The sequence below is a fragment of the Paramormyrops kingsleyae genome, chromosome 17 (genome assembly GCF_048594095.1).
Source record: "Paramormyrops kingsleyae isolate MSU_618 chromosome 17, PKINGS_0.4, whole genome shotgun sequence".
In the NCBI taxonomy this organism is placed as follows: domain Eukaryota; kingdom Metazoa; phylum Chordata; class Actinopteri; order Osteoglossiformes; family Mormyridae; genus Paramormyrops; species Paramormyrops kingsleyae.
Window position 1 is genome coordinate 8572028 of NC_132813.1, and position 26020 is coordinate 8598047.

A 26020-nucleotide genomic window follows, 5' to 3' on the forward strand; every position below is an offset into this window, starting at 1 on the left:
GTGCTTGGGTTTTGTATCACTTGCAGTGAACATCACTGGGAATTCTCCGGTTCTTTGGTTAATGTACAGAAATTTGAAGACAAACACACAAAAGTTTGCTGAGCTAAATTTCTTGAGGTCACTAGCTTTACTGATTTTACTGTAATTTTTCAGCGTTCAACAGAAACCACCAGAACCTTTTTTTTTTAATAAAAAAGCAGACAGCAAGCATTGGGGCACGGTGGCACAGTGGTCAGCGCTGTCACCTCACGCCTCTCGCACCAAAGTCTCTGCCATAGTTCCATGTGTGGAGTTCTTAGGTTCTCTCTGTGTCATCGTCAGGTTTCCTCTGGGTACACCAGTTTCCCCTCACAGAACAAAACCATGCTGAGGTTAATTACAGTTGCCAAAGTGTGCACAGGTGTGAGTGAATGCTGTGTGAGTGTGAGTGAATGGTGTGTGCGTGTGCCCTGTGATGGGTTGGTGCCCCATCATGGGTTGTTCCCTGCCTTGTGCCCATATGCTGTGGTTACAGAAGATGGGTGATTGAAAAAAAAACAAAACTAATTTGTCAGTTAACGATATATCTTGTGGGGATGAATCTCTTAGATTTTGTTCTTAATGAGATAACAAACAAAGCCTTAAAAAACCACACACACTCCAGAAGGAAAGGCTGATCTTCTGGGCACGTTAACCTCCAGTATGTGCCAGCAAAATATGAAGCACTTATTGCCGCCACCCATGTTGATAAACATCAGCACTTTCTGGGTCTCCATGTTAAAATTTTGGGAACATCTCAGTTTCCTGCTGTTACCTGAGCAGCGGCACCTGCCCTGTCTCCGTGCCCCAAATTTCTTTTCCCAATTCTGCTGTACCGTCATTTTCCAGTCCATTGCCCCCTTCCGTTCAACCCCCATCCACCCCCACTTTCCCTCAATTGCCTTTCCTAAGGTAGTAATCTGTGTGTCACTATTGACTACCCAGCTTAACGGCTTCCTGTTGGGGAAGGAGGCAGGGAGAGTGACGGGGGAGGAAGCATCAGTGTGTATAGAGGTTGAGAATCTTCTGAGGGAAGATTGAGGTTGAGGGGAAAAGACAAAGTGAGGATTTAAGATAAGCTGGAGCATTATGTGTAATAGTACAATGCACCGATTACAGCTCCTTCTGTTGACCAACAAGAAAACACAAAGGTTGGTCCACTATGTTAGGTGTGTCTGTGTGTGAAGGCATGGGTTTGGCGTTTCTGGGGCCCCTTCAGGGCCCTCCACCCCCCAGTTCAGTGACTGTTTGTGGCCCCATGCAAACGCGTGATCTGAGTGCTGGTAAACCGGGATTTTACCTCAAGCGAGGGTAAAAGACGATGACTAGTGCGTTCTTCTGTGCCTTGAATGCATTGCACGCTGAAAGTCCACTGAGTCATTCTCCACACAATTCTCCAGCTTCGAACACATTTTGACGAACGTGTCCTTTGTCTGCATTTTTAGTGCCCTCACCTCTCGTTCTCCCCCCCCCCCCCCCCATCGCTTTCCGGCTCTTTGTCATGGCTTTTAATAGCATTGCCATGGAAGTGAAGTGGTGTTGCTAGGTAACGAGCTGGCGTCTGGACGAGCGTTCGAGTGGAGGCTGAGCCACCAGACAGAGTGGTGAGTGTTCGTGCGCCCGTGCGACTGCCCGTGCGAGGCGGTGTGTTCGCGGCTATAAACAACGCCGCATGTGTGCGATTTGCACATTTTTTGGTGTGTGTGCATGAGCGTAGTGAACCCGTGGGAGCGTGTGTGATTTTCTCGATGTCTTTACTTTAAATCTCTGCATTTTGTCCTTGGGTTACAGTTCAGCCACACACACTATCAGTCCTCAGTGGGGGGGCTTCTGTCGTGGCCGTCGTGACTGTCACACGTTCAACACAATACAGTGCAGACACTCATACAAAACAGCACCCAAAGTGAAACAGGGCTAAGGGTCACACACATACATACCATATAAATCCATATTGCCCATTTACATCAAGAATCCACATCAATGTCAACTTAAATTATGAGCTAAATCATGAAAATATAAATTACATCTATTGCAGCACATGCAACTAATGCAGCATGTATTTAGCCTCGGAAACATATGAACACAATCTAATCTTGCAACCGTACAACATTTTCTCAGTATTTGGTAACCACACGACTGGCAATTACACTTTTAAGGTTTGGCGGCATCTAGTGGACAATTTATTTAATTGCAGTTGAAGTGGAAGTGTTCTGACTTGGGTTCAGAAATGAAAATCTATACACATAAAACGGTAAAAAAAGACATTGGAAGCATAGGAAAGTGGAGTAAAGGGTATTACCTATAGTCTGTGTACTCCTGAAACGTTCCCGAAACCAAGCTGCTACAACAGAACACCCAGCTGTACAAAAGGGGTAAATCTGCAAGTCACTACATTCAGCAAAACGTCCGCAAGTCATTTCAGCAACACAGCGTACATCAGTGGTCCATGGTCATTTATTCACACCTTGACAAGTAGGCTAATCATTCATTTATGATCAGACAGCTGCACTCAATGACATCATTTAGCCTCAAACTTCAGAAGCATGGATCCATGCGCTTCATAACGGAACATCTGTCAATTGTCCAACAAAGGTAGTAGCTTGGTTTGTTGGTTGTTTTGCTTTATATATATTTACATATATATACACACAAATATATACAGATAATCCCTGGGGAAAGGTTAATGAGAACAATAATTAATTAAATCATTTTAATAATAACAATAATTATAATAAATATTCTGAATGTTCTCAGTCAGGGAGAAATGTAATCAATTCGATTTAGCTACCTAAAATCAACACAGTTGTGAAAAATAAAAAAACATATACATTTCAAAGAGATGCTGTACATTGTATGTCTGCTACTCAGTAATGTATCTTTTTAAAAAAACAGGAAAAACAACAAAAAAAATGCCAGTTCAACAACACAGCTACTGGTACGTAATAAATAGTTTCTTTGCTCTGTCGATGGCGTGAGGTACGAGACACACACTCCTGTGCGGACAGCGGGAAAAGCTCACGGCATCCTTCACTTCTGCGTTTGCAGTACTACAAGACGAAAGCGGGCACATTTGTTTAGTTTGTTTTGTTCGTCCATCTCTCTATCTCTTCCCACTGTATTTTTGTTTACTTTTCGCTGACTGATTGAGTCCGGAGATCAAAGGGAAAGGCCCGGCCTGGCTTTGTCGTCCAACAGGAATGCCTGATTTGCAGTGCAGAACAGGTAGTGCGAGCTGAACGAGTGAGAGCTGTTTGCCGCCCGTAGCAACGTCCTGTTCTGAGGGATACACCCTTTTGTTTCCCTCTGTTTGCTTCTCCTCATCCTCCCCTTATTGTGCTGCAGTGGGACCTTCCACCTCACCTGACCTGCATCGCCAAGATTGAAAAGCTCAGGCCAGCCGCAGAGTCAGGGCCACGAATGAGGTTTTAATCCCACCTTACATTTAAAGCCATTTCCACTGCACAAGAACTGTGTCATGTTGACGTCATGACACAGAACTACATCTGCTGAGTACGGGCTACAGTAGCACGACGGCTCGGACTTTTATGAATGGCTGCTGGATCACACGCATTTGGAAAGTATCTAGAACAGAAAGTAAAATGGGGTAGTTTGGGGTGATATGTTGTGGCTCGCTGGCTCAGTAAAGCGGTGGTTGCATGTTCTTCCTGTGATGTGATGCTTTTCTCTGGCTATTCTAGTTTTCTCCTGAATTCCAAAGACATGCATTTAGGTGAATTGCTCGTAGTATGTGTGCGTGTGAAGCAAAGGTTCCCAAACCGGTTCTTGGGGACCCCCAGACAGTACATGTTATTGCTGGTTGGGAAGCTGAGAGGGAGCAAAAATGAGTGGTGAAGGAGCAAAAACATGGACCGTCTTTGGGGTCCCTGAGGACCAGATTGGGAAACACTGCTGTAAAGGACTGGCATTGTGTCCAAGGAGATCCCCTGATCTACGCTCCCCCAATCACTCTGACAGCCCCCCAACCCTATGTAGTGCTTGGGGTGGCGGTGGATGGGGTGGCGTGAGAGTGAGGATGCTGGTGCGCTAGGAGAGGTGCTGCCCGCACAGGTTGGTGCCCGCCTGCTGGCCACACAGCGGCACGGTGCTGTCCTGGCTCTGTCCCTCCATGTCCATGTCCAGCAGGGACGGCTTGGCTCCGCCCACGCTGCTGTCCCCCGAGCCCAGCGGGCTGTCGCAGCTGCTGCCTGGCGAGGAGCTCAGCGTACGGGATAGTGACGGCAGCTTCCGGGGGTCCATGCGGGGCCGCGCCGGCGTGGGGCGCGGCCGCGGCGCAAACTCAAGCGTCTTGGGCCTCTCGGGGGCGCCCGTGTCCTCTTGGTCCAGCGTCAGGGGGGGCGGAGCCTTGCGGCGAGGAGCCACGGGGAACAGGGTGGAGGGATCGGGCAGCCGGGGTATTTCCAGGGTTTCCTGAGAGCCTGGGGGAGAAGGAGACCCCCAGTTACAGGAATGATGTATTGTAATCTCTCCTAGGATTATGATGCAGTGCCACTTAAAGAGCTGATAATTAATTCCAGGGGAATTAATAAAAATAATAATACATGTTTAAAGCAAGTATCCATGATATACTGTCAAGGGGTGATACTAGTCTGTTTTCAAGGTGGGGGGGGGGGGCAAAAGTAGGGCCCTGATTCATAAAGAGGCCCAACCTTATTTTATGTTTTGCATTGGTGACCAGGGAGGGGGACCAATCAGCATTCAAGGGGGGCAGTCCTCATGTGTACGCCCCTGTCTAGGGAAATAAAAACCAGGAGGGACTTGTATCCCGCCCCACAGTATTAATTTAGCTTCAGTAGCCCCCCTCCCCAAACAATAGACTTTTGGTCAAAGACAAAGAGGTTACTGGTTTCTTTTCTTATAAATGGTTTAAAATTGTTTCGTTAATTATTATCTGTCTTGCTGAAAGTTAGTCGTTTGAGTTGCATTCACCAGTCTTCTGTGTGGGGGAGATGAGAGGGGGCAGCGGCGCGCTGCCATCTGAGGGGGTGCGGCGGTGGCCCAGTGTCTGCGTGCGCGGCCGGATGGCGCCGTCGGAGGGCGTGCGGCGATGCCCGCGGCTGTGCACCAAGGCGGCTGACACGTGTGTGGGCGTCAGCGACTGATTGGGCTCGCGCTTGAAGCTCTCCGCCCGCAGGTCCAGCAGGGGGTTGAGAGCGGGGGCCAGGACGGGCGGTGAGGGTCTGATGGGCGTGGCCTGCGGCGGGTCGTCGGGGTCCGAGGGCAGCAGCGACTTGGTGGAGTTGCAGTCGGACAGCGAGGACAGCGAGAGCAGCGTGACGGAGGGTGACGCATCCAAGCTGGGTAGGATGGAGTCGTGCCCCCGCCCGTGCGACAGCGACAGCGTGCGGCTCGGCGGCGACGTGCTGCGCCGGAAGCGGCCCGCCCGCTGAAACAGTCCCTCCTTCTTCCTGCGCTGCTCCTCACGCAGGTCCTGCTCGTCCTGAGACACCTGAAAACCAGAAGCGGGACACTGTCACATCACGTCACCACCTGCTTATCACAACCATTCGCTCTCTATTTCCCGTCTGCATCTTATATGCCAGACGGGGGCGCCGGAGGGGCATGGAGACCCTGGCACGGTGTTTCCCAATCCGGTCCTTGGGGACCCACAGACGGTCCACGTTTTTGTAAGGAGCAAAAATGTGGACTGTATGGCAGGGACCTTGGAGGGAGCAAAAACATGGACCGACTGTGGGGCCCTGAGGAGCGGATTGGGAAACACTGCCCTGGCAGGTTCAGGAAGCCCAACACTTGACAGAGTTCTTGAATACACAAAATAATCTATAAAATTGGACAGGGCCCAAGGTGACATTTTGCCTGGGGATACTGAATTTATAGGTATACCCCTGATTCCAGACAACCTCATGTGTAATTTTGAAGACAACCATAATTTCTATTGATAATTAATTATATTTATTGTATTTGTACATAATTCATTTGTACCTGGTTACCTACCTAACTGCATTTCATTGACTCTGTACCTGTTCTCAGCACAACGACAATGAAGTTGAGTGTAATCTAACCTAATTTAACCAGTACCTGACATCCAGCCCCCTCACTGGCCAGTAGGGTTAGGGATGGGGTTAGGGGCCTTAATGACATAAACACACCGCACCAAGCAGAAAATATCAAACGCTCAGCAGCTTGGTCAGCACGCCTACTATAAATGGTTAGCGCCCAAATGAAACCGCTTAACTAAGTAACAGCGTGCCGTAGAGAGTGACCGGGAGCACATTTTCAGCAGATGGATGCAAGATCCACAGCGGCTGACAGCGACATTTTGTTTGTCCCTTCTTTTGTTTGTGTTTCGTTTGATTCCCCGTCGCTGCCACTTCCAGGCTGCTCGCTGTTAACAACAGCTTCTCTGAACAAATAACTGCTAAGTCTGTTCTTTGTTTTTGTCCGAGCGGCTATGGGGAGATGAGCACCCCCCCCCCCCCAGCCCCCGCAGTACCTGCGTCCTGCCCAGCTGCAGCAGGTCGTGCCCCAGCGCCACGGAGGCCAGCACGGACGCACAGCCCAGCAGCAAAATGTCGCTCTTCTTGCGCTGGCTGCAGCGGCGGGACAGGTCCGGCCCCCCCCATGCAGTTGGGCCCACCCCCACCCAGGAGGGGCCTCCGTCCTCCACACCCCCGTTACTGTCGGCCTCCAGGGACATGGAGGAGTCCTGGGATTCGCAATGCTCCTCTGCAAGGGAGGGATGTAGGGAGATAAACAGAAGCTGACCACGGCAGGCAGATAGATAGATAGATGGATGGATGGATGGATGGATGGATGGATGGATGGATGGAAACAATAGAAATACAAAGAATAGCAAAGGAACAGCAGACGAACGGAAGGAAAGGTGCCAACCTACCCATTTAAGGAAAGGTGCCAACCTACCCATTTCGTTGAGGCTGGAGAAGGCGGCACACATGGGGACATGTTTCGGGGACTTGCCCAGATTGGGGGCACTGGAGGACCACTGCTTGCATCCCTCCCCCAGAGACTTCAACCTGCGGCAGATAACATAAACAAAAAGTCCAGAGCGAGCCGTCACAGCTTTGATCACAGTCACCCAGCAATGCGGAAAAGCAGAAATGAGTATAAACGTGTATCTCTGTAGGTGCCGAACAAATCAAATAAGATATCAGTTCCTGATTTCACTTCCTATCTTTACTTTCGTGTTCTCAGTCAGGGACTTGTGTTTAGGTGAAGGGTTGATGCTGGAAGCCCAGGGAGGAACACTGGCACGATGATACATACAAATTAGGGTCCTCCGTCTATGTCGAACAAAAGTTAAAACGCCACTTTGTGCTTCTGTGCACGTGAAATGGAGGCCTGGCACAAGACTGTTATGCGGAAACAGCACGACCAGGAGAGGAGAGGTTTGAATGTCTTTTTATCGTGCGGCCTGCAGGCAGTACGATTCTCAGCTTACTCTCAGCTTAATTGATACGTTTTGGAGGGAAAGTCTAAACTGGCCAAGAAAAAAATATATACTCGTTGGCGTTTAATGTCATGAGGCCCCAAGGGCATGGACTGATAATGTGTCATAATAAACTGCATCGAGAGTGACAGTCTGCAGAAATAAAGGATACACTCATTGGATGGCAGCGGCAAGTACAGCACAAAGCCCTCGGCTGTGACCCGCACTCAGGGGACGGAGACCACCGGGTGAAGACCAACCTCAGGGGGGCTGTCAGCTGGTCACTACACGCAAACCACCCACGTCAGCGGGTAAATGCCATCGATTAGTCCAGCGGGGGGAGGGGGGGATGTGTATGGTTGGGCCCCCCTTTTGAGGTGATGGTCACCATGTGCTACCCACGAGGGGAACCTCTTAAGCCCCATGTTCCCCAGGGTGCTTCGAGAACGTTAACAGGATTCTTCATGGTTCTGGGACCTGTCCTGCTGCCGATGCCTGAAGTTCACGTCCATGCAGGGGTGGAGCAGGGAATTTTGGGCCCATTGACCTTGGGTTCCCACAGTACATTCTGCTAAATTTAGGGGGGGGTCACCCTCAGGTCCCTTGAAGTCCAGGGCATGAGAAAACACAAGCCACACCCCCTGGTGATGACCTTTTCCCCCCTTTCACCCAAAGAAAAACAAACCTACATGTTCTGTATACTTGTAGGTGCTGTACAATTAATTTCGATAGAAGATGCTTTTATCCAATGAGAATGCAGGGTCAAACAGTTCCTGGAGCAGTTGGGGCATAAGGGCCTTGCTCAAAGACACAAGGCTGCAATCACTCTGGCAGCCCTAGGATTTCAACCGCCACAGTCTGAGCACAGTTTACACCTTGCTTTTAGCAAGCAAGCCCACTACCTTTTTTTTCTATAGTGTTTGAATGCTCGGGGGGGTTGGGCAGCCAGCTGACTTAGGACCCCCCCAGGTTTTATTTTTGGTTCCTCTCCTCCATTGTCATCTGGCTTTCATTAGGTGCTTTCACACCGAAGTTCCAGAACCTGGTCCTGGTTTACAAAGGCCCAGGCCTGTCTTGACTTGGAACTTTTGTAGTTCCTGACCACTTTTGTGTGTCGCTTTCACACTGCACAACAGGAACTGGGACCTTTATGCTAAATAAGCAGGGTAGACGCAAAAAAATTTGTAGGTCAAACTTCACACATAATTTCATACGATATTTTGTTTTCCTTAGAATAAAAAATGATGTAATGTTACCCTGCTAATAAGCGCTGGCAAGTTTCATTGCCAGTATGGTAATATTAGACAAAAGTATATTGGTTAGTGATCAAACTTTCCAATGCAAGAATATGGAGACACAAGCAAAAAATATATTATTTGATGCATTAAATGTAATTTGGGTACAAAAATAGTCCCATCTGCTCAATTTTTGCTCCACTAAATCTCTTTTTCTGCACTTCTGTGTCACTTCCAAGTTAACAGCGGTGCTTGTGGTCAACCAATCAGCAAGCTCTGGCTGTAAGCGCCAACCAATCAGCAAGCTCTGGCTGTAAGCACCAACCAATCAGCAAGCTCTGGCTGTAAGTGCCTCCCTAGTATTTCATGTTCGAACAAATAGTACCGAGTCTGGAATAGGTACTAAAAAAGCGGACGACACACTGTGTTGCGGTACTTGCACATGCCTCTGTTTGTGCCATTTAGTTTGGAGGCTGTGCTGATCCCCGTCTGAAGGCTGTGCCCTCAGGAACACGAGCCAAACTCTGCTGGGCACATCAGCGGCACAGTTACGCGGCCTGTTTCCACGGCGGCGTATCCACGAGCGGCACCCCACCTACCTGTCCTCCCCGCCAGGCCGCTCCCTCTGGTGGGTGGAGCTTGGGCCCCAGGTCCGACCCTTCTTCTTGTGCACCGTCAGGTCCTCCTTCTTACACACGGCGCTGCGGCCCCAGGTCTTGCTCCCGTCGCTGGGCGTCACTGTGCGGCACATGGCGGTGTTATTATACACACAGGGCACGGGCGAAACCCTCTGTGTACACGAAACGAAAACACCAGAGGCTGACCGGACACGCCCCCTTCGGCCAGTCGAGCTCATCTTGCCTTGGTGCTGAGCCATGCAGGTAGTTAAACCTGAATGGCCCAGAGCCATGTTGGGTTTCACCGAGTTTCGCTTCTCATTTAACGGCATCAGTGTACCATGGCTGTGACTCGATGTCACAGGTACAGAGCGCCTTCCTGTCTCTGTCCTAGTTTACGTATTTTTGTGCATCTCTTTGTGCTTCAGTGTTAGCAAAGCTCATGGAAAAGTGCTGCACGTTTGGATGTTTGCTTCTCCAACATATTAGACCCACTGCTTGTACACCCCTGCTCACTCCCCGATCTCAGACTCACAGCGTATGGCTCTTAGGCGGGGAATGACTCCAGGGCTGGCTGGAGGGGTAGTGCTCTCAGAGCCTTGAGTTTTCCTCTTGTCTACACTGGGAGAGGCCTGTACTGTGATTTTGTGCTCAAATCCTGAAAGAGAAAAACAGGGAAAAAGACACTCAGGCACTTATAACCTCCTAATTGGCTGGATGTACACCTTGGCAGATGCAATTCCCCCTCCGCTCACCAGAGGGCAGACTGATGCGGTTGCCATCACGGCCCATCTTCAGTAGGCGGCTCTTCTTGAAGTGGCCCTTCCGCTTCTTGACCTGCGGCTTCTCCTGGTACATCTGGTGGATGATGATGTTCAGCTCACGCTCCACGATGTCGATCTCCCGCTCGGCCAGCTCCTGCTCGCGCCGTCGGAGCACCTCCTCCTGCTCACGCTGCTCCTCAGCCGCTCGCGCCAGCGCCTCCTCCCAGGACCGGAGCTCCTAGAGATCGGAAACGAGTGAAGGAGACAGTGGATCAGAGACGTGAGACTGATGCTGCCTTCACGGAATTATGGTAAATACAAGTTGCCGACTTGGAAGTTGCACATGAATGCCCCCTCAACTCATACTTACAAGTGTGAAATTCTGAAAAAAAATTGATACCTCAGTTCCCAAGTTGGGACGACCTTTAACCTTTCAACATAGCAAACATAAGGACCCTTTCAGTAGTAGGTGGTACATATTTGCTTATTTTTAGCAACACAACTACCGTTGTAATCTGTGTACACTTTACCTGGTATAGAACAACACTACTTATCTTTGTACCCAAAGCAAATGGACCGCAGCACAGTGCAAAGTTATCAACTTCACATCAGCCCACGTTAGCTAAAATTTTGTATCCACTATTTTTTCATTTTGCTCTGACAACAAAGCATTCGAATATGACGTACTCGTGACTCCGACTTGTGGGAAGTAAGATCTTCCAACTAGAACATGAATCAGCATGAGACACAGGTAAACTGAACATGAACTTCTTCAAAGTTCTTCATGGATGTTTTCCATTCCATCTATGAGGTAAGTGCTACAGGTAGAAAATTTCTACACCACACACAGTGAAAGAAACCTTCTCCAGACACAGTTAAGACACCCCCCCCCCCCAGCACAAGTGTAGATATTCCTTCAACCCCCTCCAGCTGGACCATCTCTTCCCTAACCTTCTCCTTGGCCCGCAGCTCATCGAACATCTGCTGGATCTCCAGCCTCCAGTCCTCTTGTAGCGAGTGGAAGGACTCAAGCGGCATCTGGAACATGGCCGACTGCTCGATGGCCTGCAGCTGAGACAAGATGCTGCTGAAGGAAGGCCGGCTGTGAGGGACGGGGCTCCAGCACTCTGATATAGGGAGAAGAGGAGCAAAGAGGAAGAAATTAAAGAGTTAAAGGAGGAAGAGATGCTGAGAAAATTACATTTAACCAAGTGTCTAATAGCGACTGACATTCCAGGAATTCCTAAAAACAGTTATTCTCACGCATCTCTACAAAATGACAGAGATTTAACTAAAATAAACCCCACAAAACAAAGCTTCTTACAGAAAAAAACCTACATTTATTTACAATATCTGTTGATTATTGTGTATTGTGTCGAACAATATGACATTTAAGATTAATTAAAATGCTCTGCGTTCATTTCATAAACGATCATAATTCATAATAATGAATACTGAGAATAAGAAGAAACAGAGAAAAAGAGCAGAGAAGAAAAAAGGTAACAAAATCAACAGAAAATACGCAAAAATATACAAATCAGGACCAAAGTGTTGACAGTATCTGTTATCCAAAAAATGTCAGCTACAAATCTATCAGGTATGGGCAAAAAAGCAATTCTGACAGTTACACATAATTCCTCCCACCACTAGGGGCAGCAAAACTAGATAGTGTGAGATATATTGTGGATATTGGAAGGACATAGAAATAATAAGTGCGTGCCGATCATCAGTGTGCATAGAGCAAACATTCTTACCTTCCAGGAGGTGAACAAATGGCTCTGGACAGGTGGAGGGGATGGGTAGGGTTAGCTTACTCATAGCTACTCCATAGGCTACTGCGAGGGCATCGATTTCCCGGTAAGGAACCTCCCCTGTCAGCAGCTCCCATAGCAGCACCCCAAAACTGAGAAATAGAAATAGAAAACTATAGAGCTGCTATTCAGGCCAACCCACAGTAAACGCCTTGTATGGTCTCCTGGTTGCCTCTTCCACCTAAGCAGATTATCCCCCCCCTGTCTCCTACCTCCAGACATCACTGCTCTTGGAGAACAGGGACAGTTTGATGACCTCGGGGGCCATCCAGGCATAGGTGCCTGCTGCGCTCATCTTGGTGGTGCAGTGCCACTCCCGTGCCAATCCAAAGTCTGTGATCTTCAGAGTCTTGCCAAACAAGTCATCCCTCTCCATTTGTTCCAGAATTAATACTGCAAAGGAGACAAGAGATTTGTGGCAGGTATCAACAAAAAAACACACATATATTTGAGCTCAGTTTCATGTGACTATATAGATTGGAAACACTAGGTGGTCGTCCAGATGTTCCCTGTCATGTTACAGCCCTCTTCAGGTGAGTCTGTGCAGAACCTTTACTTGAAATAACCCAGTCTGAGATGAACATATACCTCAAAACTCATTTAGGAAAAAGACCCTCATCACATAAGCCTAACACCAAACAGAAATTAAGTAGCTAATGGTCTGAGCAGTGCAGATGTATTCATATTAGCATTTTGTACTGCTAGCCTGTTTTATAAGGCTTGGTTTGGGGTGGGGGGGGGGGGGATTGGGTTGGACCCGGTCTTTTGGAGAGAAAGTTCAGGGGCGATTCTAGGATTTTTTTAGGTGGGGCCGTAATTCATACATAGGGGCCAATGATTATGTTTTGGTTCAGTAAGTGACAGGGGGCCAATCCAGGGACCAGTAAGCTTTCAGCTGGGGCCAGTGCCTCTGTGGCCCCACCCCTGAGGAGGATCCAATAGGACATGGTAAACAGAACAAAAAGGTGAACATGCGGTGTAAGAGAGATGCTCACTACTGCACACAAGCAGACCTCTGTAGCCAATAATCAACAGTCCTTTTTGTTTTCCAATCCAGCATGACATACAAAACCGAAACCCAATTTGCATGCATGTGCACGCGTGCAGTTTGTTAAAGCTTTGTGCTGAAATATCCCACCAAGCCACTGAATAAGCTATCCTTCAGGAAGCCTGCCATGCATCATAAGATGACAATTACACGCAACACTGGTTAACAAGTACTGCCTTATCAGGACAGTAATCTCAGTTGCTGCGGGGTCCATGATTAACATAAGATAACCCAGCGATTTCTCTTGTCATTACTCAGGTTAAGTTGTTTGGACATCTCGCTGTTTCACACGAGGCTGCATCTCACATGAGGCAGTGATGGAGCTTCAGAGCACTCCTGGGTACGGCTAGATGTCTGTCCCAGAAGAGTCTGTAGGGGTAACTCAATGGAAATAATTCAAAGTGAGGGTTCAATACAGGGACGGCATGGAAGTTCAGTAGGTGATGCTGCTGCTTCACACCCGCAGGATTACAGGTTTGAATCCCACCTCTGATCTCTGTAAGTGGAGTCTGCAGGTTCACCTCATGCTGTGTCCATTTTCTGTAGGTAGCTTGGTTTCCTCTTCCAGTTCAAAAGCATGTAATTAGGCTAACGGGTGTTTCTATATTGCACCGTGACAGACAGGCATCCCATATAGGACGAGACTGGGATAGACTACATGTCCCCGTCTGACCCTGCCTCAGGATAAGCATTCGGGTTGGATAACTCTGCCACAGGTCTTTTATTTGACACATATTAATCCACTTCAAACTGACAGAAAAATGTCTGTCAAAATCCACTGACAATTTCCGTGCCACCACATCCAGACTGATTTGTGTTTTGCTTTTCAGAGAGAAATCCCGCTCTTTTGACACACAATGAGACAATTGACAATTATGATTCGTAGCCCAGTGGAGGGAAATTAGTTTGCATACAAGGTCACCTGTGTTCATGTGCCTCACAGGAGAGTAAGATGGGATATGAGGTCACTAATGAATTCCTGTGTACCTGTATTCAAACTTGTAACAATGGTCAAATAAAGAATCATCACTAAACAACTGGAGAAAATTTGTGTTAGGTGTTTGTTTTAGCACGGATGAGGTATGCAAAAAAGTTATAATAATATGCTGCATTTTTTCATGCATCTCCGACTGAGAGAATGTTAAGTATGGTTGTAATGACAGTTCGGGAGTTTTGCTCCAGTCATCTGAGAGAATTATTAACGGCGCACTGACCTGAAGTCATTTTCAACATGTCCCGGCTTACTGAGTGATCCTGAGCTGGATTTCATACTTCCTCCTACATTTCCGCTTGCGGACAGGCTATGGAAATGTTTTGAGTGTCAACAGGGCTGACTGGTTTGAGGGGAGGGAGCGTGTTTGCCCTTATCTCCAGGCCTATGCAAAGAGAGCTGGAGAGTCCGCAGCCTGCGTTTTGTTTGATCAGGAGCCCGACCAAACCTACCTACACGGGTGTGATTAGTACAGCTGCTGCGTTTAACTTGGTTACTCATATGGGTGTTTTCCAATACCAGTACTCAGGACTGAAGAGTGCGTGTCCTAAGACATGACATACTCGACCAGAATTCATATTTTTTGGCTATTGTCACGGCAAAGCACAAAATGGCTTGCATGCTCTAATCGTCAGCAAGTAGTTCAAGAAGCCACATTAAATACAGAAAGTGTTTGTTTGGTTAATCTTTGTTTTGTGTTGTTACTATTATTGAATTTTTTTTTTTTAAATGTTATTAAATGAAATATAAATGAGATGAAACAACAGGGGTGCACCCTATGATACCTGGCTATTCAGCATATTTCAAGGTTCTTCTCACTGTGCTTACTGGAATCTAACATGACAGAATACTGAAGCCAATTCAGAAATACAAATGTAAATGTTAATGTAAACACTACATAAAAGGCAGTGTACAATGGCAGAACGGTAGCCCTTTTCATGCTAATGAAGACGGTTGGGTTCTTGTGCCAAGCACCCTTCAGAACCAACATGGAGGTTCTGCTGTTTGCGAGCGCCGTTTTTCACTAGCCGTTAGCATTAGCTGTTAGCATTAGCAGGTGCGGGGGGGGTCTCGTGCCCATATAGCGCTGCCAAGCTCCGGTCTGTGGAACGGTGCCAGAGCGGGAGCCAACGCAGCACTGTCTTCAGAATGTCTTGACGGTAGCGAGAGACCCTTTGTGGTCTGAGGCGTGGAGCCCACTATGCTGGAGAGCTGCGTATCCGTTAGCGTGCATGCATTTGTGTTTCTCTGTCTGTTAAGCTGAAGTATCATCTGACGCAAAAAAAAAAAAAACAGAGAAAAAGAAAATAGGGGCAGGCTGCTGACAATGATAATAAGCCATTGTCCCCCCTCCCACTGCTAGCCATGCCCCTAGAACCCCCTCCTCCCGCCTCCTCGTTTTCCAATTCACTGCGTCTATCATGGTGAGGGACAGCTGTCTCCCTAAGGTTGTGTGTGTGCGTAAGAGAAAGAGGGGGGGAGCAGGGAGAGGCAGGGGAGATGTAAATCCAAAACTTGGGGGGGTATCTTTGCGTGGGTTCTCTTGCAGGCCGTACGCGGTGACATGGCACATGTTGATAAACTGGTGATTGGATGAGACTATGGAGCACCCTGTTTCTGGATGGGTGGGGCAGCTACCAGCACACTAGGGGGGTGGGACTCTAGTGTTATGTAACTAAAATTCAGCTGTCGTGTCAAACCATGTTGTCACGTCACTACGCAAGTCACAGCGATGCCCTAGAAGGGTTTAATTAGCCCATGATGCTAAACAACAACAGCTAACACCTGTTTTCACAGCTACCCCTTCACAGGAAACACATGGCCTCAAACATGCTCAGTTCTTCCGCTGCCTGATGCACCTGGGCTACCAGATCGGTGCTGCAAAATCACACCAGATTCATAGCTGCCGTTGACCGCTAGGCTGTCATCTAAAAGCTGACCGTTAGGTACGAACGTGGGCTTGTAAGGTCATCAGCTACCTGGTGGTTGTACCCTAACTTAACCCTAACTTAACCCAAACTGCCCCAGTAAAAACACCTGGTCGTATGTAACACTGGCTAAAATGGCTGAAGCTGATCTGGATGAAAACATTACCTAAGAAAATAACCGTGATGTTCCCATTCTCCGCTGTTTTCTACAGTTACACTGCGATGCCCTCAAGTGTAGCACGGCTGCCAGTCCCAGGTCCTCCTACTCTGTTCCTTTGTTTGCCACCCTCTCCCAAGCAGCCCCCTCACCTTGGCTCCTTACAGGTTTATAACATTTTTCGAGATCCGATTCCAGTGTGACACGGCCAATCTGATCCTGAAGGAGCCTTCGGAGCAGACTGCTTCAATAACAAGGGCTCTGTTTAATGGAGACCCCCCCCGCCCCGCCGGGTAATCGCTCTCCCCCTGCCTGCATCTTGCTGCACTTTCTGGTGGAAAGTCGATCGGAATGTCAGCCGGTAAAATACTTGTAATGTTGAAGTGTGCAAGGCAAGGCTGTCATCCATTCAAACATCCTCCATATCAACAAAAACATTTGGTGATGCTACTTTTAGGCGTTATGCTCCCATCCACTGGAACAGCCTTGCTGAGGATAGAAAAGGTCCTGAAAATAGGGGCATTTTTAAAAGAAAACTAAAAACTCATCTTATCTTTTATGTCTTGTGTTCTCATGATTTCAGTATTTATGCCAGTAAATTTTTTTTTATTTGATCCTTTTATTGATTCATTTTTATAATTAATTTTTTTAGTGTTTTATTATTTTTTCTTTTTATTATGTATAAATTCAGTCTAGAATTTTTTTTATAATAACAAAATCAAATCACTTGTCACTTGTCACCGGTACACAGGTACAATGTTTGTGTCAGTCGCCTGTAAAAACACTCTGAATTGCATTTAAGTTGACTGACACCGCATCATATCCGGCTCGGGGTTATGGAGCGACCTGGCGCCCATCCCAGGAGGCAAAGGGGCGGGCCGAGAGCATCCTGGATGGGACACTAGTCCGCCGCAAGGCATGCGTTCACGAGGGCCGCTGTCGCATTAAGCGAATTTACTCTGTGAGTTCAGCCGGCCGAATGACGTCAGTGCAGACAGAAAAAGCAGCACAAGGGAAGGCAGGGTAAACACTAACCATGCCATTTGATGGTTACGCCCCCTACTGGTGAGAGTCAATCAAATTCACTTCTCTGGTGTCCCTAGGCTAACATGGCTAGGAGGAGCTGTTGGTGAGATCCGCTGGTCACCGGGGGGTTAGGAGGGCGAAGCCTCGGACAGCACATGCATTATTCAGTGGGGGGTGGGGGGTGTTGTTGCACGAATGATTTAAAATGTGACATCGTAGAATGGGAGACGTTAGTCTCAGATAAAGATCACACAGCAGAAACAGAGGGGTCAAGTGTCAGGCTCACTGGAGGCTGCGGAGAGAGGGGCAGGCTGCAGCAGTGAGGTGCAGTGTCTGTCTGCGTGAGCTGCGGAGAGAGGGGCAGGCTGCAGCAGTGAGGTGCAGTGTCTGTCTGCGTGAGCTGCGGAGAGAGGGGCAGGCTGCAGCGTGAGCTGCGCTGTTGGGTAGCCGTGTGCCATGCTTGTGTTCCTTAATGTACCACACCCCCACCCCCACCCCCCAATCCCACAATCCCCAGGGACATGGTAGGCCTGTATTTTCACTTCATTACCACACAGGGGGAAAAAAACCTCCTCACTGTCCTGCTTTTGAAGTAACCCAACCCCCCCCCCCCCACCCCACTATCCAGCTTCCCAGAATGCAGCTGTCAGTTACTAAAGGCACTGGCACTCAGGAGGATAGAGGGAATGGACAAAGAGGAAAAGAAGGGAGAGTGCTGCAGTGACAGAGGAGGGTGGAAAAAGGAGAAAATCAGACTAGGAATTGGGGGTAGGTGGGCAGCAATAGAATTAGGAGATATGAGAAGGGGAATCAATCATTCCAAATTCACCATAACCACCAAGACGTCTTTTCCTTTTCGTGGATACTACTCACTCACAATGATTTTAATAATCATAATCGATAAGAGATGATGGTCTGCTCAGGTGGTCACTATAGCCTTTATCGACTATTTTATCTTCGAGCTATATGAAGAAAAGACTTCTCAACTAAAACATCTCTTCAATAAGATTAAGTCTCTAAAACAAGTGCATGTCTCACCTGAATCGCCTTCTTCTTATTATCTGCATATTTCCGAGCATATTAGGCCTGTGACGTTACATGTATTCATTGTGTGCTGTTCAGTGCATCACTTTCGGTTGGCTACGCACAATGAAATGCAGGAATACTTTTATTGAAACGGGCGGAACCTAAATTCACAAGTAGGTGATCAACAAGGAAAACTCTATGCTGATTGTGGCTGTGAGATGGTTACGGTTAATGGCTCATAATCGGCAGTTTGGTAACATTTTGGTTTCCCAGTAAATGACACCAACGCTGGAGAGAGAGTAGTTGACACGACGAAGACTGTCTGTTGGGTCTGTTATACAGAACTCAGACATGTTGCTGGAAACACATCCAACATGATGACTGGCGTGAGACGACATAATCCGAGTGTGCAGACAGCAGAAGAAACACAGAAACAGCCTCTCCCTGTGGGATTACGGCTATAGGGGTGTGTATCGATACAGGCGACCATACTCAGTAACACAGAACATGGGATTTTGACGGGCATCTGTCTGTGGGCAGACTAACTTGCAGTTCATTATGATTGTTATAATTTAATATTTTTTATTTTTCCTATAGGGGGTGCCATGTCAGTGCAGTGGTTAGCACTGTTGCCTCACACCTCTGGGACCTGGGTTCGAGAGGCTTCCAGGGTTCCATGTGTGGTGTTTGAGGGTTCTCCCTGTGTCATCATGGGGTTCCCTCCAGGTGTTCCAGTAACCCCCCCCCTCCCCCCCAGTTAAAAATCATGCCAAGGTTAACTGGAGTTACAAAATTGCCCATGGGTGTCCTGTAATGGGTTAGCATCCCATTCTGGGTTGTTCCCTGATTTCAAAGCAAATTCTGCACCAAAACTGCACTGAACCCAAAACTGATGTTTGTACCAAACCATGAATTCTATCGATGCATATGCCCCATCTTGAATCTTTCCCAATATTCTGTTGCTATTACTGAAAATGCAAACGAAAAGCTCTATCGTTCGTACTGAGGAATCACACATAACGCCTCAAGACTCCACCACTGGGACTGAACAAAGCAAACCCACAACTGCTGCAAAACACACTGGGCCACACCTCTGGTAAAACCACAACTGTTTAGGCAGGTGGGGGGGGGGGGTGAGGCAGAATCTGCCAGACCAAAAGCAGCCACCACAGCTTAATTCACAGCAAAACCAGCAAGTGCAGCAGAACCCAGAGCTGCACATGTTCTCAATGTGCTCCCTGGCCAGCTGTCTACAATCCTGCCCTGCCCCCCCCCCCCGCAGGACTGCGGTCTAGGGTGTCCTCCCAGGCTTAATCATCACACTCAGCCGGCCTATATCTGCTCGCCTAGTAAAATCTGCGCACCCCATGGGATCGCTTCCCACTTTCTCTCGCTGTCCAGCCCGCGGGGTCTCCCGAGCCGATTCGCCACGCCATGCAGACGCTGCCGGCAACTGACCACTGCCGGGAGCACCTCCCCCCTCGATTTGCATCCTGCTGACTCTGTGAGACCAGGGACACCCAGTGCAAGGTCCCCAGCAGAGGCGTGCATCTCCATCGCCCGCGGCCACCTCCCGTGCCTGCTGGTACCCAGATGCTTTCCAACAATGCCCCTCTTGCAGGAGGCCCCGGTCGCTGGCGCGTCGGCTGTGCAGTGGTACCCGTGCTGGGTGTCTGACCGCCCCTCCCCCCCCCCACATGCCACTCCACGCTTCACCACGGAGACCTCAGACGCTGGGGCTGCACAGTGGTTGCGTCGACATCACAGACATGATCTCTCTGAGTTTCTGGGGGGTTTTCAGGGAATACCCTGGTTACCATGACGTTACCGTGGCTCCCATCACCTCATGGTTTGGTGTTTGGGGTGCCAGCAGATCCCACCCCTCTGCACCCATTACCATCATCGCTTATCTCTGTCTGAATCCGAACGAGCTGAGAAACCACAGGCCCCGTTTCTGACGTAACACTTCGCCCTGTCCTAGTTAATCTCTTTTCGCCAGTTGATAATTAATAAAACAGAAAAAGGACTTAACTAAAAGGCAAAAGAACGCCGTTCCACGCTTACGTTCCCACGGAGCAGAACAGCGCCGGCATTTCATCGCTCTTTGTACTTTGCCCTCTGTGCGAATGATCCCATATGAACCTGTGTAAACTAGCCCCTCCCCCTACCATTGTCCACTCCCTCCTCAGCTTGTACCAGGCTTTTTTTATCCCCTCTTCACTCAGCCTCTATGAAGCATTCCTTCGCCTGTTTACTCTTCATTTTTTTTCATCCCACGGTTCAAGGTCTACAGTACGTAACACGCCTCCCTCTGTGGCCTTCCCCAGGCCCCCCCCCCCCCCCAGTGACCCCTGTCGTCGTCAGGCCGTCCCTGCCTTCAGCGTGTGATAAAGGGGTCATTGTTGTTGCCCTGCAGCAGTCTCGGCTGGGCTACAGTTTTCCTCTGTCTGAACCTGACGCTGAGGATTGTCTCTCCAGATCTTGCCCTGGGATTGGGTCCTGTAACTCCTACAACGTGAAGACTCCGACCATCTCCAGCTTCTAGCTTCTTTTCTCAGAGCTGTCTCCTCTCTGCTTACAGAGTTCCAAACGTGGAATGTTTAGTCACACGTCACAAGCCTTTCTGTAGAAGTCAGGTGTGATCCTGTTTACACAGCACTGCCCTCAGCATCTCCGCATTCAGCTAACATGCCAGTGCTTCGTCTGAGGTGTTGCGTCGCTGCCAGAGCCCATTAGAACGGCAGCGCTCGGCGACGTCGAATTACAGGAGCAAAAAACGACACAAAGCGACTCAAAACTCAGATGACATTCAAAAATTATTCAAAATATTTCAAAGAGGGACTGAGAAGGGGATTGGATATCTTTGAAGTCACCATCCAGATTGAGTTCCAGATCTCTTCTGGTCCATGGAACGAAGCCAAGTGTTGAGAGTTTATCAGCACCAAGGGAACCTCTATTTTGTAAAGGAATATACCTGCTTAGTGTCCAGCTAAGCACTCTGTGATTTCCCACCTTGACCTATTTACCCGCAAGCTGGTTAGCAGACAAGGCAAAAGCCTCGTTTGCATTTCAAAACACACGTTCATTTCAGGCCCAAACAAAGATGACTGCATGTTAACCAAGCCTTTATTGGTCTCCTGTCCGATGCCAGATGAAAATAATTAATGGCCTTGAAAACGTACACCTCCCTGGCACTTTCTGGAGTGCCGCCCTGGGCCCCAAGCTGCATTTTGTTGACCAGTGCAACTGATGAGTGTGTCACCAGCAACTGGGTCACCACAACACTGGTCTGGCTAGGGGCTGTCCCCAACCCACTGAAACACACCTGGTCTGAGTAGGCACAAAGACGCTAGGCGTTACGAAAACCATCATAGCCCCTCCACGCTACAGTCACACCCCAATAGGGGAGATGTCCTTATAATACCTCAGATTGTCAAGATTACAGTGTGTAATATTTATATTTATGCAGCATACTCATAGTACTCTAGATGAAGCTTGGCTAAATATATGCCAATAACAATTAAAAAAAGTCAATTTGAGCACATTTCCGTATAGCCAAGACCCTATACACCTGACAGCCATCTGCATTAAACCACTTAGACCGATGGAGTCTGGCTAATGATTTAATGATACAGAACAACCGCAAATTCCAATTCACTTACCCTCTGCGGCAGAACATATGTGCTCTCATGTGTTCTGTCACAGGTAATAGTGTGATAAGCTGCAGGTTCCTGTCACCATGTAAGTCACTGTCACAGGTAATAGTGTGATAAGATGCAGGTTCCTGTCACCATGTAAGTCAATGATTCCCTGGGGGTGAAGGGAAGGGTGAGAGCGATAGATGACACAGCGCTTGGCACGTTTCCCAGAGGTTTTGGGAAGGTGGTGTTGGTGGGGGCGGCGGTAACTGGGACAGGACTGTGGGAGGGTGGTGTACACGGCCGGGAGTCCTGGCTCTGTGCTGAGCAGGGCTACATTTTGAAAAGGATACATGAGACCCACACACCTGGACAATAAGCTAGGGTGTAACTTTAGACTCCCAAGGGTTGCCATTTTCTTTTTCTTTCTCATTCTCCTCCTTGCACGAGCTCTGCTGCTTCAGCGTGTAACGATCCCGAGTTGTGCAGTTGATATTTACAGTTGATATTTAGTGTGACTCAACAGCCCTGCGTCAACACCTCAGCAAAGACTAAAGACGTACTTTTGCCATACTGCGATAAACGTTTTAACGGTTTGGCTATGGTAACTGACATGTCGCTTTCAAATCTTTAAGGATCATGATTTTTTTTTAAGGCACTGAGAAATACAATAAGTGCTCACAGCAGACCAATTTGAAGGTCTTGTATCAGCGTATTCCTTCACATGCCAACACACGCACATACAACAAAGGTTCTCAATCAGCACTAAGTGACAGATCTCCTGAGATATACATGCATAATCTGAAGGGTTAATACAAAGCCATTCAAATCATAGCCCTCAAGGGCCGAGCACTGCTGATTTTCCAGCTTTTCTTTACCGGTAAGCCAGGTGTAAACCTCTGTAGCCAATCATAATCAGGAATTACTAAACTAACTGCCCAGGAGAACTAACAACAAGGCCTGGATTTGGAATCGAGGGCCTGATTTGAAGAGCTCCGGTTAATGTATCCAGAGACGCTACTCACTATTGCTGGATTTGAGGTCCCTGTGGATGATGGGTACTATCGCCTGGTTGTGCAGGTAGTCCATGCCTGTGGCAATCTGCACGGCCCAGTTGACCAGAACCCGTGGCGGCACCTTCTTCCCAGCCAGCGCCCGATTGAGGGCACCTCCTCTGGCGTACTCCATCACCAGGCACAGGTTGGGTTCCCGCAGGCAGACGCCGCGTAGAGCGATAATGTTGGGGTGTCGTATCATCCAGAAGAGACGGGCCTCCTGGCGCACGCTCTCGGCCGTGGCGCTGATGTCTTCATCCGGGTCCTGGCGAGCCGCCTTGACCGCCACCTCCTCACCCCGCCAGATGCCCTTGTAGACTTTACCAAAGCCACCAGCGCCAATCACTTCTTCCAGATGAAGTTCCGCAAAGTCTATCTCAAGGGGGCTCTCGCCACCTGCCACCAAACTACCCGAAAGCTGGGAGTAGCTGGAATCTCGACGGGTCACGTAGTTGCTGGGGAAGATGCCCACCTTGTCCTGGATCTTACCCGTCCACCAGCCCTCATCCCCAGACACCTTGGAATCTTTGGAGAGTACTTCCAGCAGATCTCCACGCCGCAACGTGAGCTCCTCGTCGGCTGTCGCCTCGTAGTCAAACACCGCCGTCCAGAAGGGGTCGGCGCCTCCTTGGTGGTGGAGGTGGGGGTCAGGTGAGCCTGACGAGGACACGGTGGAGGAATCCCAGCTGCTGCCATTCTCAGCCGGCCCGGCACAAGGGGGCTGACCTTCTGCCGGGGGACCGGAGGAAGAAGCCTGCAGGCAGCACCCACAGTTGGTACAAGGCAAGGGGGCAGCACCGGCGTTCATTCTTGCATACGGGTCCATGGTAGCCTGCAGGTTACCGGTGTGGGTTCAACAGCTGGCACAGATTGTTTTTCAGCACAGGCACAAAATCCATGTAGGGCCCATTGACTGAATCCAGCCTTTCTTCATGAGAGGTGAGAAATCGCTGCTATGCTGCTATGCTACTGTCCCATGGCACTGGGATGCTCAAAGAAGTTAGGATCGTCAGATTTGTCACTGCCGCATCCTTGATATGTTATAATTTATTATAGCTGGCATTTTCTGAAGGGGGGGGGGTTTCTTAGGAGATGAGCTAACTGTAAATCTGTGACTCACGAGAAAACAGTGCACAGAAAGTTCACGCTTTTCCATCCTGCTCTTCCAGGAGCATATGTCAGGTGGTCACAGACCTCACTTTAAGTTATTTAAGCATCTTGTTTGTAGTTAATATATATTCCCAAAGAATCTCTTTAGGGCACTTACGTTCAGCCTTTTATGATGGTGCCTTTGATTTGAATACTTGTAGCTGATTAATCTCATATGACAGCAGGCCTGCAGAAGGCAGGCCTTTGTAGCGTATAGCTCTTCAAAGACACCTACGGTGATCTTTAGTCTTTCCGGAGACCGCTGCGTTGTATTGCATCACAACAGTCTCGAATATGGGGTGCTGCATAATCGGAGTTGAAAACAAAAACGGTGATCGCTTCCGATTGTAAGACGATTTCTTTCATGATTCATAGATAAATTGTTTATTAACCACGATTAATACGGTCTAAGAAATGACAAGTCCATGTCTCGGAATGTATAAAACCAGCACCTATTGCTATAGGTATAAGACAAGCCAGAAATTAAATTAAATCCGGTTATAATAAACCCTTATATTATTCAATTGAAGAAATGAATACATCTCGATTTGCTTAATAATTAGTTACAACTAGGTACAAAATGATCGGTTCACGTTGGCGAACACTACATTATCTGTAGCTGACATAAGCCCGACACTCTCAATTTAGTTAAACTCCTTAAGCGGGATAACAGGCTGACAGTCAATCAGTAACCAAGCACGGAATTTCGCTTAATGGTTAAAAATATTATACGGAAAAAACCTCAGACACGTAAGCCGAGCGTTATTGCCCTTGTTGGTCGCTGCCTTGAGTTAATCCCGCACACTGCTAACGCATAAGCCCATTTAATACCCATAAATAGTGGTTAAGAAAATCACTCTTCCATTTTACAAAGTGCAATTACATAGGACACATAATAATTAGGTGCCCGTTCATTTTGTATTAGGCCTCTATGAATGAACGTATAATAATTATTCGGAGGTCATATATTACGGTTGTACTTTGTCATTTTAATAAAAATGTTCACGGAGGATAGATTACACAGTAGTCAGAATGAATACCCTAATCCTGGGTATGTTTACCCGTTTAAACAGCGCGAGATAAATGGCAATGAAACGGTGAAACCATAACCTGTCCCTTTCCTTTAAGATGTTTTGCTATTCTGGCTGTTCACGGCTGCGCCCATAAAGCTCAAATTATTATCGCGAACAGATGCAGAAAATTTCTCTACGATTTTTGTTGCATATCTGCTCGATAACATTATTCGCAGTGGTAAAATAGTCATCATCCATTCATTTTGGTGGAACAGAGAAACCTACCCTATCCTCCTCTTCCGATCCACATAGCTATTCACATGCATGCAAGCATATACCTTCCTGGACACTCATATCCTCATAACTAACGGAGCTCCCCGTGGCAAAACAACGTGTGGCGTTTATAATAGTGCTGTGTTGATCTTGCGAAGTCAAAATTCATGACGCGAAGAAAACGGACGATTAAATCTTCTTCGATGATGAGTTTCCTTTGGCTATCGAGAAGTCCGTGGAAGAACAATCCACCATCTTCACTGTAATAATATTAAGCATAATAACGACACTGAAAGCAACACAATTTATAATCCAGTAACTCCGGTTCCGCTGCTATGAATATTCAAAAACAAAATACTTGGTCCATCGGTTTTAGCGTGACACCCGCAGTTAATTGTACGTACTATATTCCATCCGAAATCCTCGTCGCATGGGCGTGTGAATGTGTCCCTCTGAGTCCACCTTGTTTTTACAGTGTTACAACATCATATCCCTCGATTTAATGCGAGCTATTCTACGAGGTTTGTGCCCCTTGGGGTCACTCAGTTAACCATTTTCCACTCGAAATCAAAGTATTTTTCCCCACGAAAATGTTCCATTCAGTGGACTGAGCTGTCATCGGTTGCGGCTGACTTTGTATCCAAATACACCAGCTGGATCGGGGGTGGGGGATCGAAAGGGATGCTGGGAAATGTAGTTGTTGTGATATCAAGGAAGCGCATACATACTGGTTACTGGGAAACAGGGATAGCACCTGCATTAAACTGGAAGCATGGAAAGGGTTACTTAAACCTATTAAAATGATGAAGGAAGCAGCAGTGTTGAAATAAATTACATAGCGACAG

The 26020-nt window shown here is 48.1% G+C and overlaps 1 protein-coding gene across 2 annotated transcripts; it reads right to left on the reverse strand.

Annotated features, from left to right (window-relative positions):
- Positions 1–2454: 2454 nt before the first annotated feature.
- map3k10 (mitogen-activated protein kinase kinase kinase 10) lies at positions 2455–25820 on the reverse strand. Of its 2 annotated transcripts, none has more exons than XM_023813798.2 (11): positions 22711–25820; positions 12084–12264; positions 11815–11963; positions 11012–11187; positions 10052–10298; positions 9832–9954; positions 9279–9417; positions 6919–7031; positions 6491–6723; positions 4966–5485; positions 2455–4454 (listed from the first exon to the last, which is right to left on the reverse strand). In XM_023813798.2, the coding sequence occupies exons 1-11, from the start codon at positions 23564–23566 to the stop codon at positions 4063–4065; spliced, it is 3129 nt and encodes a 1042-aa protein (XP_023669566.2). In that variant the 5' UTR covers positions 23567–25820; the 3' UTR covers positions 2455–4062. The 2 variants fall into 2 exon arrangements, with proteins under 2 accessions (XP_023669566.2, XP_023669567.2); XM_023813799.2 differs by lacking the exon at positions 22711–25820 and adding an exon at positions 13226–14744.
- Positions 25821–26020: the final 200 nt, after the last annotated feature.

Coding starts and splice junctions, on each gene's coding strand:
- map3k10 (XM_023813798.2), bottom strand. CDS start 23,566: ATGGACCCGTATGCAAGAATGAACGCCGGTGCTGCCCCCTTGCCTTGT. Junction 9,955..10,051: donor CCGCATCAGTCTGCCCTCTG/GTGAGCGGAGGG, acceptor TTTCTCTTTCAG/GATTTGAGCACAAAATCACA. Junction 4,455..4,965: donor CTCCCCCACACAGAAGACTG/GTGAATGCAACT, acceptor CTTCTCCCCCAG/GCTCTCAGGAAACCCTGGAA.